Source organism: Nyctereutes procyonoides, unplaced genomic scaffold (assembly GCF_905146905.1).
Source record: "Nyctereutes procyonoides isolate TBG_1078 unplaced genomic scaffold, NYPRO_anot_genome, whole genome shotgun sequence".
NCBI lineage: Eukaryota > Metazoa > Chordata > Mammalia > Carnivora > Canidae > Nyctereutes > Nyctereutes procyonoides.
The window spans coordinates 23,033,486-23,051,629 of NW_026575024.1; the positions used below are offsets into that span (position 1 = coordinate 23,033,486).

Consider the following 18,144-nt stretch of genomic DNA (forward strand, 5'->3'; position numbering starts at 1 on the left):
CCCAAGCCTCCTGACTGTCCACTCATTCAGCCCCACAAGTATCAAGGGAGAGAGTGTCCCAGCTGCTGCCCCCAAACATCTCTCCAGACCCACAGGCCCCAGGAGCCCTGACTCCAAGCCCCACAACTCCCATGGTGTTCACTCAGGAAATAGGGTAACCAACCCAACATCTTTTATTGGGTCCAAACAAGGACCCCTGCATTCTTATACTGAGGCAGGAGTTCTTGAATTTTGTATCGGGGTGCTGTGATGGCTTGGACAATCCTTAATGGGGGGAGGTACTTCTGGGGTGCCATGAAAATGGGATAACAAGGTTTAGTCTCCTTGTTGAAGCTACACAAATCCAGCATCAGAGACTTGGAGCTGTAGATCTCTTTCTTCTTGGGCCTGACTGGGATGAATGGTGGACGCTGGCGAGGCTTCACCAGCAGCCGCACTAGGTCTTTCCGAAAGATATTCCAGGTATTCTCCTGAAGGAACTTCTGGCACATAGCTTCATCACTAAAGGTGAGGCACAGATGCTGAGTTTCCCACACCAGCTCCTCTTGTCCCCCTGCCCCTCCAGACTCTCCTCCTGCCACTCTTCTAATTCCTAAACACAGTGTGCTCCGTCCCAGCTGTGTGCCTCTTCCCAGACCCTTCTCTCTGCCTTTCCACACTTTCTTCCCCTAGAACTGTGCTGCTCCATGCAGTGGCCATGAGCCACATGTGGCTACTGAGTCCCTGATGTGGGCCAGTCTGAATTAGAGATGTGCTGTGAGTCCAAAAATATGTACCTCAAAGACTTAGAGGTACAGAATATAGATCTCAAAGACTTAGAACAAAAACAAATGTAGAGATACTCATTAATAATGTTCATAAGTTGGTTACATGTTGAAATGACAGTATTTGAGATGCACTGAATTCAGTAAAATATATTTTAAAGATTAATTTCATCCATTTGTTTTTACTTCTTATAATGTGGCTACTAAAAAGTTAAATTATGTAGGTAACCATTTATCCATCAAGGAAACATAAGGCAAAGCCACAATGAGACACCACTTATGCCCACTAGAATGGCTATGATTAAAAAGACAGATAAAGATGTGTTATGAGGTGGATATTAAACAGGGGTTCTGGGGGATCCCTGGGTGGCTCAGTGGTTTAGTGCCTGCCTTTGGTCCAGGGCATGATCCTGGAGTCCTGGGATCAAATCCTACATTGGGCTCCCTGCATGGAGCCTGCTTCTCCCTCTGCCTGGGTCTCTGCCTCTCTCTCTCTGTGTCTCTCATGAATAAGTAAATAAAAATCTTTTAAAAATAAACAAAAAATAAAACAGCGGTTCTGGTATACTGCTGATGGGAAAGTAAACTGGTGCAGTCACTTTGAATAAAAGTCTGGCAGTTCCTCAAAGGTTAAACAGAGTTAACCTGCAACCTAGCAATTTCACCCCTACAGTATATACATACCTGAAAGAAATGAAAACCTATGTCTATGCAAAGCCTTGCACAAGAATGTTCATAGCAGCACTATTTGTTATGGCCAAAAAATGGAAACAACCCAAACATTCAACCACTGATGAATAGGTAAAGTGTGACATATACGAGCAATGGACTATTATTTGACAATAAAAGGGAGTGAAGTTGGGGGGCCTGGGGGGCTCATTTGGTTAAGCGTCTGACTCTTGGTTTCAGCTCAGGTCATGATCTCAGGGTCGTGAGATCCAGTTCCGTGTTGGGATCTGTGCTCACCATGGAGTCTGCTTAAGATCCTCTCTCTCTCTCTCTCTTTCTTTCTCTCATAAACAAACAAACAAATAAACAAATAAACAAGATCTTAAAAAAAAAACATACAAAACTTTTTACAATGGATAAAACTTGAAAGCATTATGCTAAGAAGCCAGTTGCAAAAACCCACACGTAACATGATTCCATTTATATGAAATGTCCCGAACAGGCAAATCTATAGAGACAGAAAGTAGATTGGTGGCTGCCTTGGACTGGTCTTGATGCCCTGGCTCTACTCTGTTCCCTTCTCTCATAGCACACACGAGGGTAGGGAAAGTGGGGGAGAGAGAGGAGGCTCAGCACTCATTGGCTTATTTCCTTCTAAGACCACAGCAAAGGAACAGCATGTTCCATTTCCACTCACTTGCCCATGTTCTCACCGAAGCAAGAAAGCTTAATAAGTCACTAACAAGTTAAAACATTCTTCCAGAAACAGGGTATTGACCAGGGCAGAGTCAACTTTGATCCATAGAAAACAACTTAATAAAAAACCCAGAGGTCAGCATAGGCCATTGGCCAGTCCTGTTGGTCTCAGTGGTGTGCCAAGGTGAGCTCCTCTCAACTCAGAGGGATGATTATATGCACCTCTCCTCAACCCCATGTTCAGCAACATCAGGTTGGTAGGTGGAAATTGGCCATGGTGGGAATATATACACCACAGAATCAGTAAACCCTTCAAATCAGACTTATCTCCTACTCACCTCCCAGAGACCTGATTGTTAAACCTTCACCAGCACACTACCAGATATTCTCCACTTCAAAAATTCAACCAACTCCCAATTCCATAAAAAACAGCAATTATCTATCTAACTTTGACTTAGCACTTCTTATGTGCCCAGCACTTTACCTGTTAACCCATTTAATCCTCACAATTCCCCATTTCACAAACTCAGAAACTCCAGTTCAAAGATGCTACAGGACTCACCAAAACCTATGAGGGGGAAGGCATGTGATTATAGATTCTTAGGAGGTCTTTTATCTTTTTAGGGGGTACACGGAGTCCAAAACAGACAAGATTCCTCATGTCACCTCCTGATACTGATTGGTCATATTGATTTCTTGTTTTTCACAAAACAGGGTCACCCTTCTTCTAAAGGCCTCATCAGCTTGGGACAGGGCTTACAGTTCCAATTCCTGCCTTACTTGAACTGGAAGTTTCATCTGCCCCTGCAGGCTGTAAAAACTTCAGCCCATGATGGCCTTGGCCCCTAGCTCTGCCCACCCTTACCGCAATCCCATGCTAGATCACACTCTTTGCTTTGGCTCTTAGGCTGTACTTCCTTTTGGCCCTCAGAGATTTCCTTTCTCTTGGGAACTCAAATATTGGTTACATTCTACACAGTGTTCCCTGTGCTTTGTAGGGGGAGAGGGGTCAGGTTATCTAGCCTGTAGCATTCACAGGACAGGTGTCATGGCCACTGTGTGATCTTCAGGATGTCATGTCCTCTTTACCGAGCTTCACAGTCCTCAATTAAAACATGGAGGATTTGAGCTAGATAATGGATATGCTTTCTGCCTGCTTTAGCAGTCTAGAAATCATGAGTTCAACAGTGAATGAATAAGCCAGAAATCTCTCTGTCAGCATTGCAGATCATTGCAGTGAAGCGCTGACCGCGCGGCACAGATGCTGAGAGCTCAAGCATCTGCCACCCTCCCAAGTCTACAGAAATCTCTTCTGAATTTCAATTCAACAGGCATTAACTGATACCCATCACACGCCAGGCATCATTTGTGGATCTAATGCTCCTAAAATCCATTTTTTTTAAGATTTTATTTATTTATTTGAGAGAGAGAAAGAGAGTGCATGAGCAGCAGGGAGGGGCAGAGGGAGAAGCAGGCACCTCACTGAGCAGGGAGCTCTGGCCAGGCCGTGGGGCTCCATTCCAGAACCCTGAGATCATGATCTGAGCCCAAGGAAGACTCTTTAAAAAAAAAAAAAAAGATTTTATTTATTTATTCATGAAAGACACAGAGATAGAGATAGAGAGAGAGAGAGAGAGAGAGAGGTAGAGACACAGGCAGAGGGAAAAGCAGGCTCCATGCAGGGAGCCCGACGTGGGACTCGATCTCAAGTCTTCAGGATCAGGCCCTGGGCTGAAGGCAGCGCTAAACCACTGAGCCACCTGGGCTGCCCCCAAGGCAGACTTTTAACCAACTGAGCCACCCAGGCACCCCCTAAAATCCCTTTTTGAGTAGGTACCTCTAACTAGCAATTTTCTATATTGGTTATACACAGGAATCGGAGAATTGTGGCATCTTTGAACTGCAAGGAACTACTAGTGTTTCCCAACTTATTTTTCTCACAAAACAGCCCCAATTTGGGCCATATCTACACATGATCTATTCTTTAATTTAGCAATAATTTTCTTAATTCTGCTTAGTTTCTTTTACTTAAATGTTTTACAGTGGCTTTAATCTAAGCTACAAGATTTGTCAAATCATGAGTTTAGTGAGCTAGTCATTTGGTTTTTCTAATTCACACTAGAATAAATACCTAGCTGTTAAAACTAAAAGTGTCAACCTGTAGAGCACTTAAAATCATCTTATACATCTTCTGTGAATATGGTCCATACTTTGGGAGACACTGGTCTAATCTCATTTTCGTGTTTTGCAGAATGGAGTCTGAATTCTAGTAGAGGGGAAATGACTTATTCAAAATCATACAGACCCCACATCAAATTCTCTCACATACTTATTGGACATGGCTGCAGTAACTACAGATCTGCTTGCCTTCACACCTCCTTTCCTTACCACTAGAATCACTTGCTTCCACACCTGTCAGCAAAACCATGTCTGATCACAATATCACCGTAAGAAAAGAAAAAAAGGGGGAAGGGATGCCAAATTGCATAATGGGTATGATCTCCACTATGAAACTTTGTGTGGCCGAATGGTAAATGCATGTTTGGCACATTTCCATTTGGTACATATCCACGTAGACGTAGCAAAAACAAAATGCATGTGGTAAAAGGAAATACACAAAATGCTAACTTGGGATTGTTGCAAGAATGCAAATTGTTCTGGTTTTCCCCTTTTTAAATGTTCAGTATTTTCCAGTTTTCTGCAATGTAAATGCTCCATTCATTCATTTATTTATTCAACACCCATTGTGCACCGACTCTGTGCTGGGTACTACACAGGTAGGTATCAGACATGAAAGGAAGATAAAGCCCAGTCCCTGCCTCTGTGAAACAATTAATCAAATGATGGGCAAAAACAAAAAAAAAACTGTACGAACTACCAGCTCTAAAGAGCTATGATTCAGTACAATGGTCAATTACAGAGCTCTGTAGAGAGCATTATAAGTGTATAGAAAGAGGTAGTTAGGCCAACCTAGGGTTAGCCAGGGAAGGTTTCCTGGAGGAGAGGAATCTTAAATAATGAGCAGGAGTTTATCAGGGAAAAAAGAGGAGAAAGACTGGGGGATGGCATTTCAGGCAGAAGAGCCAGCACTGGCAAAGTCAAGTATATGCAGTGTCAAGTACATGCAAAGCCCAGGAGGCAATTTGCTTGAGCTGTTAGAGCAGGTTACAGGTGACTGGAAGTGCTGCAGGGGAGTTGTGGGGTCATCCCATGAAAGGCCACACCTGGCAGTGAGTTTGCACTTTATCGTATAAACAGTGAGATGCCCCTGAAAGGGCTGAAGCAGGAGTTTAACCTGGCCAGATATGGGTTCTAGCAAGAGCACAGTATGCAGAAAGGATCTAGCAGGGAGGAAATGGAGGAAGGGGGCCCAGTGGTAAGCCCAGAGGCCCCAAAGTGGGGGTGCAGGGTCATGTCACCTAGGGAGGTGAACAAGATCCACTGAGGTGTGTGAAAAAAATGGTGGGGCTTCATTTATATTTATCTTTGTGTTCTTAAAGATCTATTTTGGTATGTCCATAATGTATATATTAGTACAGCAATATATGTACATAATAATAAACTAATACATGCTATTCATATTTATGTTTTCTAAGAGGTATACACTCAAACACTTTTTAGTAATAACTGTGTGAGATCAAATAGTTTTGCCACCGTTGATCCAGTTAACTTTTACATAAAAAAATTAAGTGGTTTTTTTTTTTTTTTTGCATTATAGAAGTAGTCATTCTGGAAAATTTGAAAACTAGGGAAAAGTAAAAAAATCTTTTTATCAAATCTTTCAAGATAGATATTTATTTTTTAATTATCAAAGTAATATATCATCATTACAAAACATTTGGCAAATAAAGGAAAAAAAGCCCACTTGGAATGCCACTATCCGGATAAATTGGGGGGGGGCAGAGAGAGATAATTTTTTTAAAAAGGTTTTTATTTATTTATTCACGAGAGACAGAGAGAGGCAGAGACATAGGCAGAAAGAGGAGAAGCAGGCTCCATGCAGGGAGCCTGACACAGCACCCTGGGATCCTGCCTCGAGCCAAAGGCAGACTCTCAACCACTGAGCCACCCAGGCATCCCAGAGAGAGAGAGAATCTTAAGTAGGTTCCTCACCCAGAATGAAGCCCAATGAGGGGCTCGATCTCACAACCCTGAGATCATGACCTGAGTCAAAATCAAGAGTTGATGCTCGGGCAGCCCCGGTGGCGCAGTGGTTTAGTGCTGCCTGCAGCCTGGGGTGTGATCCTGGGGACCTGGGATCAAGTCCCACGTCAGGATTCCTACATGGAGCCTGCTTCTCCCTCTGCCTGTGTCTCTGCCTCTCTCTCGCTCTCTCTGAATGAATAAATAAATAAATCTTTAAAAAAAAAAAAAAGAGTTGATGCTCAAGTGACTGAGCCATTTAGGTGCCCCCTGATAACTTTTAAAAAGTATTTCTTTTCATCAAACTATGGACAGAGCCCAAGTGTCCATAGACTGATGAATGGAAAGAAGATGTAGTATAAAAAAAAAAAAAGAAGATGTAGTATGTGTATATGTATATATATACACATACATATATATACATATATACACATACATATATATACACACACACATATATATATGTACACATACATACACACACAATGGAATATTCTCAGCCAGCAAAAAGAATGAAATCTTGCTGTTTGCAATAACATGGATGGAGGTAGCATGTATCATGCCAAGTGAAATAAGTTAGAGAAAGACAAATGCCATATGATTTCACTCATGTGGAATTTAAGAAAGGAAACATAAACAAGAGCACCTAGGTGGCTCAGTCAGTTAGGCATCTGCCTTCAGTTTGGGTCATGATCCCAGGGTCCGGAGATTGAACTCTGTGTCAGGCTCCCTACTCAGCAGAGTCTGCTTCTGCCTCTCCCTCTGCTGCTTCCCCGGCTGTGCTCTCTCTCTCTCTCTCTCTCTCTCTCTCTGTCAAGTAAATAAATAAAGTCTTCAAAAAAAAAAAAGATAAACACATGGGAAGAGGGGAAAAAGGAGAAAGGGAAGCAAACCATAAGAGACTCTCAAGAATAGAGAACAAACTGAAGGTTGATGGAGAGAGGTGGGCGGGGGATGGGCTAGATGTGTGATGGGATTAAGGAGGGAACTTGTGAAGAATCACTCAATTCTACTCCAGAAACCAATATTGCACTGTATGTTAACTAAGTAAAATTTAAATTTTTTTGAAAAAGGGACACCTGGGTGGCTCAGTGGTTGAGTGTCTGCCTTCGGCTCAGGGAATGATCCCGGGGTCCTGGAATCAAGTCCTACCTTGGGCTCTCTGCGGGGAGCCTGCTTCTTACTCTGCCTGTGTCTCTGCCTCTCTCTCTCTCTCTCTCTGTCGTTTATAATAAACAAATAATCTTTAAAAAATAAATTAAAAATTTAAAAAGTATTTATCTTCCCTCATTATATAAGCAATGCATACACACTGCAAAAATAATTAAATATGAGAGGAATATATAACAACAACCAGGAAGTACTTTTTAGTCTCACCTTCCAGACAGAATGACTTTTACAAATTTGGTAACATGACAGATGTCATCATTGTTGCTTTTTCCTTCTAGGTTTTCCTCTTGTGTTTTATAAAGGCATAGTCAGAGTATATATCCAATTTTGCATCCTGGCCTTTTCATATATCATTATATCACCTATTTTACCCTCCTCCTACAGAGTCCTTAGACTTATAATTTTTTTTAGTAAGACATTTACAATCTATGAAAGAAATACATCACAATTTCCAGATGATCCCCTTAGTGTGATACGTGTGGGTGGTGGTAGTGGTTTTTCTCCCTATCGTGAATATGGCTGCTATGAACATCTCAGTGCATGTAGCTTTTCCCATAATTTAATTATATAAATTCATAGATAGACCTTTACTTCAAAAGGTATAGCCCTTCCAACATAACAGTAAAATTATCATCAAAGGAACTGAGACAATTTAAGTACCAACAGCTACCAGTTTCATCCCCTCCCTTTTCAGCATTTCATATTAGCACCTTTTTCTTTTACTAAATAATAGGTGAACATTTATTTATTCAGTCTGGTGGAATGAATGCACATTTCCAGCACTGACCTGGGGTACTTGACCTTGAACCTGGACAACTTCTCCATTACTTCACTGTCAATCAGTTCACAAAATTTGTCTTTCCTCATCCGTATCACCTCAGCTCCCAGGCTCACGAGGATCAAGGGCCGCATGTCACACTGCTTCTCTGGGAGGAGGATCTGGTGAAGGCCCTGGGGGTTAGAAAGTCTGACCTCAGAGACTGTCCACACCCACCAGCAGATCATTTAGAAGGGGAAAATGAGGCCCCAAACAGAAGGTGATTCCATCTGGGGTCATTCTGCAAGTGATGAGAATTCTGTCTAGGGCTCCTGCTGTTGCACGACACCAAAGGCCTCCAGCTTCTGGGATTAGAAGAGCCTGTGAAGACGGCACTTTGTCCATGTTCCCTCTCCGTGCAGGCTCCGCAGGAACCACACTCAGGCAGTTCCTCTTCAGGGGACAGCAGTTCACAAGTTTTCCCTGATGTCCAATCTCAACTATTGTGCCAATTAAAGCCATTCCCTCTTTCTCAGGATGATAACGGAAGAACATCGAGTCTTCCTCTTCTAAATCCCCCCCTTATGGGCACCTGAGTGGCTCAGTGGTTGAACATCTGCCTTCAGCTCCGGGTGTGATCCCGGGGTCCTGGGATCGAGTCCCAAGTTGGCCTCCCCACAGGGAGTCTGCTTCTGCCTCTGCCTCTCTCTCTGTGTCTCTCATGAATAGATACATTTTAGAAAATCTTTAAAAAAATAAAACTAAATCTTCCCTTTCACAGGCACCACACCCTCACCCATCCTTTTGGCAGCCCTTTGCTCATGTGTCCCCACTGAGCCTCCATTACCTTCTCTGTCTCTCATAGACTTTAGGGGGGTTACTGGCCTCCTCTCTGCCACTCAGTTACTCCTCTGGCTTCCTGGCCATGATGATGACAGTGATATGACAGCAGTATTTCCTGAGCATTCGCTATGTTCCAGGCCCTCTTGCTGCTGCCTGCCATAGGTACTAACGCATTTGAAACTGTCACAAGCCCCAACGAGGTGGGTCCAATTGTTATCCTCATTTTACAGAGGATGCTGCCAAGGTTGAGAAACCTGTCCGACATCACACAGCAGGGAAGCAATAACACTAGGATCTGAACCCAGGGGGTCCGTCTTCAGAACCCATGCTTCTAAGCACTATCCTCTGAGGAAACTGAGGCCCAAAGAGGTTAAGTAACTTTCTCAAGGATAGAAAGAGGTGGAGGCAGGATTTGAACCCAGTGAACTATTCAAAGCGCACTGAGGGCAGGTACTCTCATACACCTGCAACCCATCCCTTCAAATACCTTCCCACAGCATGCAGGATAGATGAAAACTCCTCCCTGTGGCCCCAAGACCTGGGCTCTCTCACCCTTGCTGGACTCTCCAGCCTGGCCTCATGCCGCCCTGCCTTGTTTACTCTGTTGCAGCCATGCTGCCCTCCCTTCCAGCCCCCTTGACACACCAAGCTCCTTCTGGCCTCAGGCTTTGAGCTTACGGTTCCTGGGTCTTCTATACTCTTCCCACAGGTCATCCCCAGCTTGTTCTTTTCACCATTCAGATCTCAGCTTAAACATCCTCTCCTCAGAGCCGGCTTTCTTGATTGCTCCATTTAAGAAGCCTGTCCCCTGCCCCAACCCAGCTTTCTATTCCATTCCAAACAGCAATTTGCAATACTTTATGTGTTTATTAATTTGTCTGTTTATTGTCTGTCCCCAGATTAGATCATAAACCTCATAAGGGCAGGAAGGATGTCAGTTTACTTGCCCACACTGGCATTTTGAGCCATGACTAGAGCATGGTAGATGACCTGCATGAGTGCTTAGACGGGGTCACAGAACATTCGGGTTAACACACCCAGGTGAATGTCTTCATCTTTTTTTTTTAAAGATTTATTCATTCATGATAGACAGAGAGAGTGAGAGGCAGAGACACAGGAGAAGGGAGAAACAGGTTCCATGCAGGGAGCTTGATGCGGGACTCGATCCCGGGACTCCAGGATCGCGCCTGGGCCAAAGGCAGGCGCTAAACCGCTGAGCCACTCAGGGATCCCCATGTCTTCATCTTCTAATAAGGACACAGACTCAGGTAAAGTATTTGCCCACACAGCTAATTAGAAGCAACATGAAGGGGGCACCTGGGTGGCTCAGTGATTGAGTGTCTGCCTTTGGCTCAGGGCCTGATCCTGGGGTCACCGGATCTGAGTCCCACAGCCGGCTCCCTGTATGGAGCCTGCTTCTCCCTCCTCCTGTGTCTCTGCCTCTCTCTCTGTGTCTCTCATGAATAATTAAATAAAATATTTAAAAATTGAAAGAAAGAAAGAAAGAAAGAAAGAAAGAAAGAAAGAAAGAAAGAAAGAAAGAAAGAAAGAACATGAAGATAAGGACCCCTGCCCCCACCCCAATCTGCCAAATCCCGTCTGCCCCGCCCACGGCTCTGGCTTGCCCAATCAGAGGCCTCAGCCTGCCTGTTCCCTGGATGAGTGGTTCCCCTACTCCTCCTCGCTCAGAACAGAGGCTCTCCTCCAGGTCCCAGCCTCTCCTGTTTCTAAGACCCACCCAGCTTCACATTCCCCAGTTAGCAAATGTGATCTCCTAGGTGAATACAGGCCCAGCTGTCCCATTAACTCTCCTACAAGCGAAGCCACGGCCTTGAGAGCAGAGAGAACACATCCACAGGCATTTTCATCAAGAGTCATGTTAACACATATTTGTGGGGGGCCTTCTCTGTGCTGGGCCCTGTGTGACAAATGAGGCAGCCTGGTCTTTGCTCTGGGCCCCCACCCAAAGCCTTCGAGGCCTTCCGAGAGAATCAGGGCCAAGGTCCCCACTCCAACACTGCAGGCCCTTGACGACACAGGCCTGGCTGTTCTAGTGGCACGTGACACAGCCTCTACTGCTGTCATCATTGACCCCACCAGGCAACACCTTTCTGCCCTCTGGTGCCCTCATTCAGCCCACATGGCATCCCCAGCTACTGCCTGGCCCTGTGTGAGGCTGCATTCCTAGGCCAGGCCCTGGCCTCAGGAGCCCTGTGTTCAGGCCTGAGCGCCTGCCTCCGAAGCATTAACTGCCCTGAAGGAAACGGTGAGCAGCCTGGAAAGCACATCACCTGAGGACTGTCTGAAGGAACAGAGGATGTTTTAATTGAATGAGAAAATAACTACCTGGGCATTGACACCGTGCCTGGCTCCACAACATTGAGTGAAAAACAAAATGGCATTCTTTAAATAATCTAATGGGTCATCATTGGGCAAGGAAACAGATTTCTTCTGTTTTGTTCTTGGGAGGGTGGGGTAGGGAAACATTGTGGGAGGAGCTACTTAAAAGGTGCAGGGGGCAGAGTTTTGCTGAAGAAAAGGAAGAACTTCCTAAGAGCTTGGAAATATTCCATTAGCCTTGAGAGGGCACCATGCCAGGGGCTGGGGCTCCCTTCTGGTCCTGTGCTGGCTTTCCTGCCTCTGAAGACACACAGTCCAATGGGACAGGAGCATGAAGAGACCACCACACCGGGGGGTGATAGGCATGTGAGGATGACCCTGGAGATACTATAACTGAGGAAGAGCATTAAGGGCATATGGCGAGGGAGTAGCTCTCTGGACTATGATGACTGCACAGTGCATGATGACCGCACATGAGGCTTCAGAAGACAGCCCCTCCCCAGGGCTGGTGGAGGCCCACCCCCTGCCCGGCTTCCACAGTGATCAATTCATGGCCAAATGTTTCTTCCATGCATTTCCCACCCTGCCAACCTGCCAACCATTGAATAATTTTTAAGTAGGCTCCATGCCCAGCGTAGAGCCCAACATGGGGCTTGAACTCATGATCCTGAGATCAAGACCTGAGCTGAGATCAAGAGTTGGACACTTAACCACCTGAACCACCAGATGCCTTGGATAATTATATTGTTAATAGACTTTATTTTTTAGAACAATTGTAGACTTAGAAAAATTGAGAAGATAGTACAGAGTTCCCATATACCCCATACAGTTTCCTCTGTTAATTAACATCTTACATTAGTAGGATACCTTTGGTAAAATTAATGAACTGATATTGATTGATACACTATTATTATTATTAATTCAGATCAAGGAGTTATTTAGATTTCCTCTTTTTACCTAATGTCCTTTTCCTGTTCCACAATCCTATCCAAGACACATATTCCATTTATTCTCTTATCTCCTTAGGCTCCTCTTGGCTGGACAGTTTCTCAGACTGGCCCGGTTTATGATACCCTTGATAGATATTGAGGAGTACTGGTCAGGAATTTTGTGTGACACCCAGCCATTAGAGTTTGTCTGATTTGGTCCCATGATTAGACGGGGGTTGTGGTTTATTGGGAAGAGGACTATGGAGGCAAAGTATCATTCTCATTACATCACGTCCCATTTCATAATGTTAAGGGACATACTATCAACACAATTTAACTGTGTATGTTGGCCTTGATCACCTGGCTACACTGGTATTTCTCAGGTTCCTCTATTGCAAAGTTACTCTCTCCCCCCCACCACCCTCTTTCCATACTGTTCTTTTTAGAAGGAAGTCACTATATGCAGCCCACACCTAAGGACCGGGGAGTTATGCATCCTCTTCTTTAGCATCAAGTATCTATGTCAATTATTTGGAATTCTGCATGGGAGATTTGTCTCTTCTCCCCTATTTATTAATTTGCTCATTATTTGTTCATTTTACAAGTATGTACTCAGGAATGTTTACTGTTACTTTGAGGTATAATCTAATACTATTTTATTTTGTTGCTTAAATTGTTCAATTTGTTCTAGCTTTGGCTAATGGGAGCTCTTTCAGTTGGCACCTGTGTCCCTTTGATATGCCTGCCTCCGTATAGGGTTTTTCCCCCCAATACTTCCTAACTCCCCAGCGCTAGGAAATGCTCCAGGCTCATCTTGCCTATTTCCTGCCCTAGTCTTAGAATCAATCATTTTCCAAGGAGCCCTTGTTCCTCTTAGTGAAGAATAATATTAGAAACCAAAGTCTGGGTGTTAGGTTTGCTCATTGCTACTGGAGTGTCATTTCTTTCAGGCCCTGTCAACTGACAAAGCAAAAGATATATGTCGATATACATATCTATAAATATTTCCACGTGTAACCATCTGTATTTATATTAAGCTAAACAGGAGTTCATACTGATATCTTCAATGAATCTGTTACCACATGGATCATTCTAGCCTCCTCCTAGCTTCTCTGCAAATTTCTACTCCAATGATGAGAAACCTGGCTGGTGTCATCTGCTGAATTGATCCATTTCAGTACACATGTATTGCAGTATCAGAACTGTGAAGCATACGCCCATGGGAATGACATTATCAGCTAGAGTACAGTGCTCATGTGCAGTTCCTTTGGCTTTCAGTTTTGCAGACCACAGTCACTTCCAGAGTCACACCTCCAGCGATACATAGGTCAGCACCTTTTTCTCTCACCCTCTTCAGGGACTGTTTCATACATTTGTAATATCATTAGATGCTCTTGTGACAATCTTCATTTCCTTTTGGGATCCCCTGCCACCTAAATTACTTTTTCTTTAACAAGTTGTATACATTAAGGTTCACTCTTTGTGCTGTGTAAAGTTCTACGGGTCTTATCAATGTTTAAGGTTTTGTATCTTCCATTATAGTATCATACAGAATAATTTTGCTGTCCTAAAAATCCTCTGTGCTTTATCTATTTGTCTCTCCTCTTGAACTCCAAACCTCTGATGACCACTGATCACTATCTCTATAGTTATGCCTTTTCCAGAATGTCATATAATTGGAATATACAACACTCAATCTTTTCATATTGGCTTCTTTCACTTAAAATATTCATTTAAGTTTCCTCCATATCTTTTTCTTAGCTTGATAGTTCATTTCTTTTTATTTATGAATAATAGTTCATTGTACAGATTTACCAGTTGGTTTATATTCACTTTTCCGTGTAAATTTTAGGATTGGTTTGCCAATATCCACAAAATAATTTTCTGGAATTTTTATTGGGATTGTGTTGAATCTGTACATCAATTTAGGAAGAACTAACATGTTAACAATAGAATCTTTCAATCTGTGAACATAGTCTGTTTCTCCATTTATTTAAATCTTCTTTGAATTCTTTCATTATACTTTTTTAAAGAGATTTTATTTATTTGAGAGAGAGAGAGAGCACAAGCAGGGGGAGGAGCAGGGGGAGAGGGAGAAGCAGACTCCCGACTGAGCAGGGAGCCCAATGTGGAAATTGATCCTCGGACCCTGAGACCATGACCTGAGTGGAAGACAGATACTTAACCAACAGAACCATCCAGGTAACCCACAAATTTTTTCATTATAATTAATAGTTTTCTTCATGTGACTCCTGAACATTGTTAGATTTATACCTACCTATCTCATATTTGGTGCTATTATAAATGTAATTGTGTTTTTATTTTAAATTCCAATGTTCATTGGCTTATACCCTCTGATCTTACTGTAATAATTTATTCACATCAGGAGGGTTTTTTTGTTTTTGTTTTTTGATTCTTTGGATCTATCTAGATTTTTGATCTAGACAATCAAAAATCTGCAAACAATGACAGCTTTATGTCTTCCTTCCCAAATATTTTATTTCCTTTTCTTATCTTAATGCACTAGCTAGGTCTTTTAGTACAATGATGAACAAGAGTGGTAAGAGGGTGGGGCACCTGGGTGGCTCAGTAGGTTAAGCATTTGCCTTCAGCTCAGGTCATGGTCCCAGTGTCCTGGGATCGAGCCCCACATTGGACTCCCTGCTTAGCAGGGAGTCTGCTTCTCCCTCTCTCACTCCTCCTGTTTGTGCTCACTCTGTCTCTCTCTCTCTCTCTGCCAAATAAATAAATAAAATCTTTAAAAAAGAAAAGAGTGATGAGAGGGTACATCCTTGCCTTTTTCCTAGATTATTTTAAAGCAAGTCCCAGATGTCATATCACTTTATCTGTGAGTCTTTTGATATGTAGCTCCTAAATATAAGGACTCTTTAAAAACAATAACCATGATACTGTTATCATATTTTTAAAAATCAACAATATCCCTTAATATCACCAAATATAGAGCAGAATGATTTTAAACCTTTTCTGTTATTACTTAACACTCACAGCCCACCATGTTACACATATATCATGAGTGAGGCTATCTGCACACTTACCACAGGTTCTCCTTCCTCCACAGTGTGGATCTTGATGTAGGTGCCCACTGCAGCCTCTTCAGGGAGATCACCATACTTGGTTCTGATCATGGAACACTCAAGCGAACAAGGACGCCTGGATCTGAAATTTGACAGTTTGTTAAAGAAAACTCATTTGTCACACAGCCAGTTCATAAGGCCCTGAACAGTCAGCCCCCACTCTGCCTCACAGTGAGACTTCCCCTCCCTGGAGAACTCACACTGACCCCAGAAAGTGAGAAAATGCAAATCAGGCCCTGGAAGAGACTACGATGTCAGGAACTGGAGAAGTTTAATAGGGGGAAGACTAGGAGAGAAAGAGATACACCCCTTTTAAACACTTGAAGGCTGTTATGTGGAAGAAGGGGTTGATGAGCTCATGCAGCTGAGCCAGACCAGATGGATGAGAAGTCCAGGCTGGCTGACGGATGCTCAACATGGGGAAGAAATCTCTAAATCAGAGCTGTCCAATAATTGAACAGACTGCTTTGACATTGAGTCAGCTCTGTGCCCCCTGGGGACACAGCAGAGGTTTGGGCTCTCCTTCTTGGCAGGAAAACAAAAAATAAATGGCTTTGTTTCTTTGTTTAAAAGACAGGTTTCCTTGGGCAGCCTGTAGATTCTGTACTTTGTTCATGTTGGAATTAATTTTATACAGCAATCCTGTTGTGCTTTCTTTGTCTAGGTGAGGTATAAGGAAGTGACAGGCTATGTTAGTTGGATTAGAGGCAGAAAAAAATTGTCAGCTGAGAATATAGCTGATATATTCACCCAACTCATAAACTCACACAACACATAAACAAGGCAGCCTACAATTCTCACCCCCCCGGGACATGCCCAGCATGGTTTTTATTCTTCTGGGTCCAATATGTCTCTTCTCCCTTACTGATTTACAGAAGAGAAATTGGGTCTGTTCCAACCCTACCTTCAGAAGAACTGGGACTGGGACTTGAAGCACTGGATCCCTTGGAAAGAATATCCACCAGAGGGAATAACAACTCAGAAGTCATGGGATGCTCCTTATGGAGGCCAGCAGGCTAGAAATGTTAATAGGCAAAGGACTTGAGTGTAATGGTACTTTGGGCAGCATGGAGATTGTGACACTGATGTTATTAGTATCATTGTGATATTTTAATTTTGCATTTAATGGTGGTTGTGGGGGAGGTGTTATGTTGCTCTGGGTCCAGCATTGAGCTATATCTCTAGGCAGGTACCACTGAGTGTCCTTTCCTAATCCTCAGCCTCTCTGGTTTGAGGCAAAAGTGCGGCCCTCATTGTGTATTCTTATTCCAGCCATAACAGTCGTACCAAACAACAAAACTGAGCACTAATCAGCTGCTCAGGTTTGAATCCTGGTTCTGTCACTCCCTACCTGGATGACCTCAAACAAGTAAGTTAGTCTCTCTCTGTAGTTTGGTTCTCTCATCTGAAAAATGGGACTGATAACTATACTTACCCCATAGACTTATTGGGAAGATTAAATTAGATAATCCAGTACCAAGCACAGAATATTCCACAAGTGTTAGCTATAATTACTATTATCTTATTTAATTGCTGGCTTATGACAATACTAAGACTTAAATACTATTATCTACAGAGAAGAGAACTATGGCTTAGAGATGTCAAGCCTCTTGTGCAAGGACACAGAGCTAAAATAAGTGGCCAAGCCAGGACTTGGACCTGGGTTGAAGTGACACCAAAGCCCAGGCTCTAATCTACTGCCTCCTTTAGATGGGTAGAATTTTCTGAAGAGGCTCAGAGTTAGAAAGGTCCACTGACACACAGACCAAGTATCAGAGCCAAAAGATCTGCCCTACCTCTCCTTCTTCATATGGGTTCCCTAAGAAAGGAAGAAGCTAACCACCTAAAGTGATCCTGTGCATTACAGGCACAGAATGCAGCTCTTGGGTCTCAAATCTAGGATTCTCTAGGCTGCCTTTTATATATACTCCAACCTTTGGTGTTGAGCGGTGCCTGATACCTCTGACCCCTTCCCAGTATTCCTGACATTCTGTCCTTTTAAGTCATATCTCCCTTTTCAACCAGAATCTGGACCCTTCTTTCTGCGAGGAGCTAACTAAGCTTACTTGATCTTTGGGCCCAACATCTTTGGAAGAGTATTTCCTGAAGTTTTAATCCTCCTACTGAAGCTGGTCCCCTGTTGCTCCCAGGAGTTCTGGAGATGCTTCAGTTTCAGAGAGCTAAAGTCCTGTACAGGATATGATTTGATCTGGAATTCCTTAAATCTCTCCACAGAAGGTTCTGTTAGAGAAAGCACAGAAAAACACATTAATAGTTCTTTGCATATATGAGGCCTGTGCTGACGATGGTGAAAGGTATCCCCTACTCATCTGCCTGGCCAGGCTGGTACATGAGAAAATACGGAAAAGAAAAAAGGAAAGCACTGTGGTTTCCATGTATTGTCTCTCTCTGCCAGGTCCTGAGCAGAGCCTTCACATACATTACATCCAGACAAATGTCACTGGCTCCATTTAAGAAATCAATGAGCATCCAAGAGTTTAAGTCACCCAGAAAAGGGCTGAAGCTTGGATTTAACTCAAGTCTACCTGATTTAAAGCTCATAACTTTCCACTAATAGATCATATTTATCTGGGACTGGGGAGAGAGGCAGCAGTAAGAGCTAAAGGAATGATGAGCCATAAAATCTTAGATGAGGTAATTTTCTGGAGCCTTCATAGGATTATTATAAGAATTACAGATCAAGGGCTCCTGGGTGGCTCAGTCAGTTAAGCCTCTGA

The 18,144-nt window shown here is 43.3% G+C and overlaps 1 protein-coding gene across 2 annotated transcripts in view; it reads right to left on the reverse strand.

Annotated features, from left to right (window-relative positions):
- Nucleotides 1-150: 150 nt before the first annotated feature.
- The window catches only part of CNBD2 (cyclic nucleotide binding domain containing 2), a 46,707-nt gene continuing 28,713 nt past the window's right edge, over nt 151-18,144 (reverse strand). Inside the window, exons 9-12 of one of the 2 annotated variants that reach the window (XM_055307911.1) lie at nt 17,473-17,647; nt 15,368-15,488; nt 8,230-8,381; nt 151-501 (exon numbers count right to left, since the gene is read on the reverse strand). In XM_055307911.1, coding sequence (XP_055163886.1) covers nt 174-501; nt 8,230-8,381; nt 15,368-15,488; nt 17,473-17,647 — 776 coding nt within the window. In that variant the 3' untranslated portion in view covers nt 151-173. Of the gene's footprint in view, nt 502-8,229; nt 8,394-15,367; nt 15,489-17,472; nt 17,648-18,144 lie in introns of both variants that reach the window. The other variant, XM_055307901.1, reaches the window with a different exon arrangement.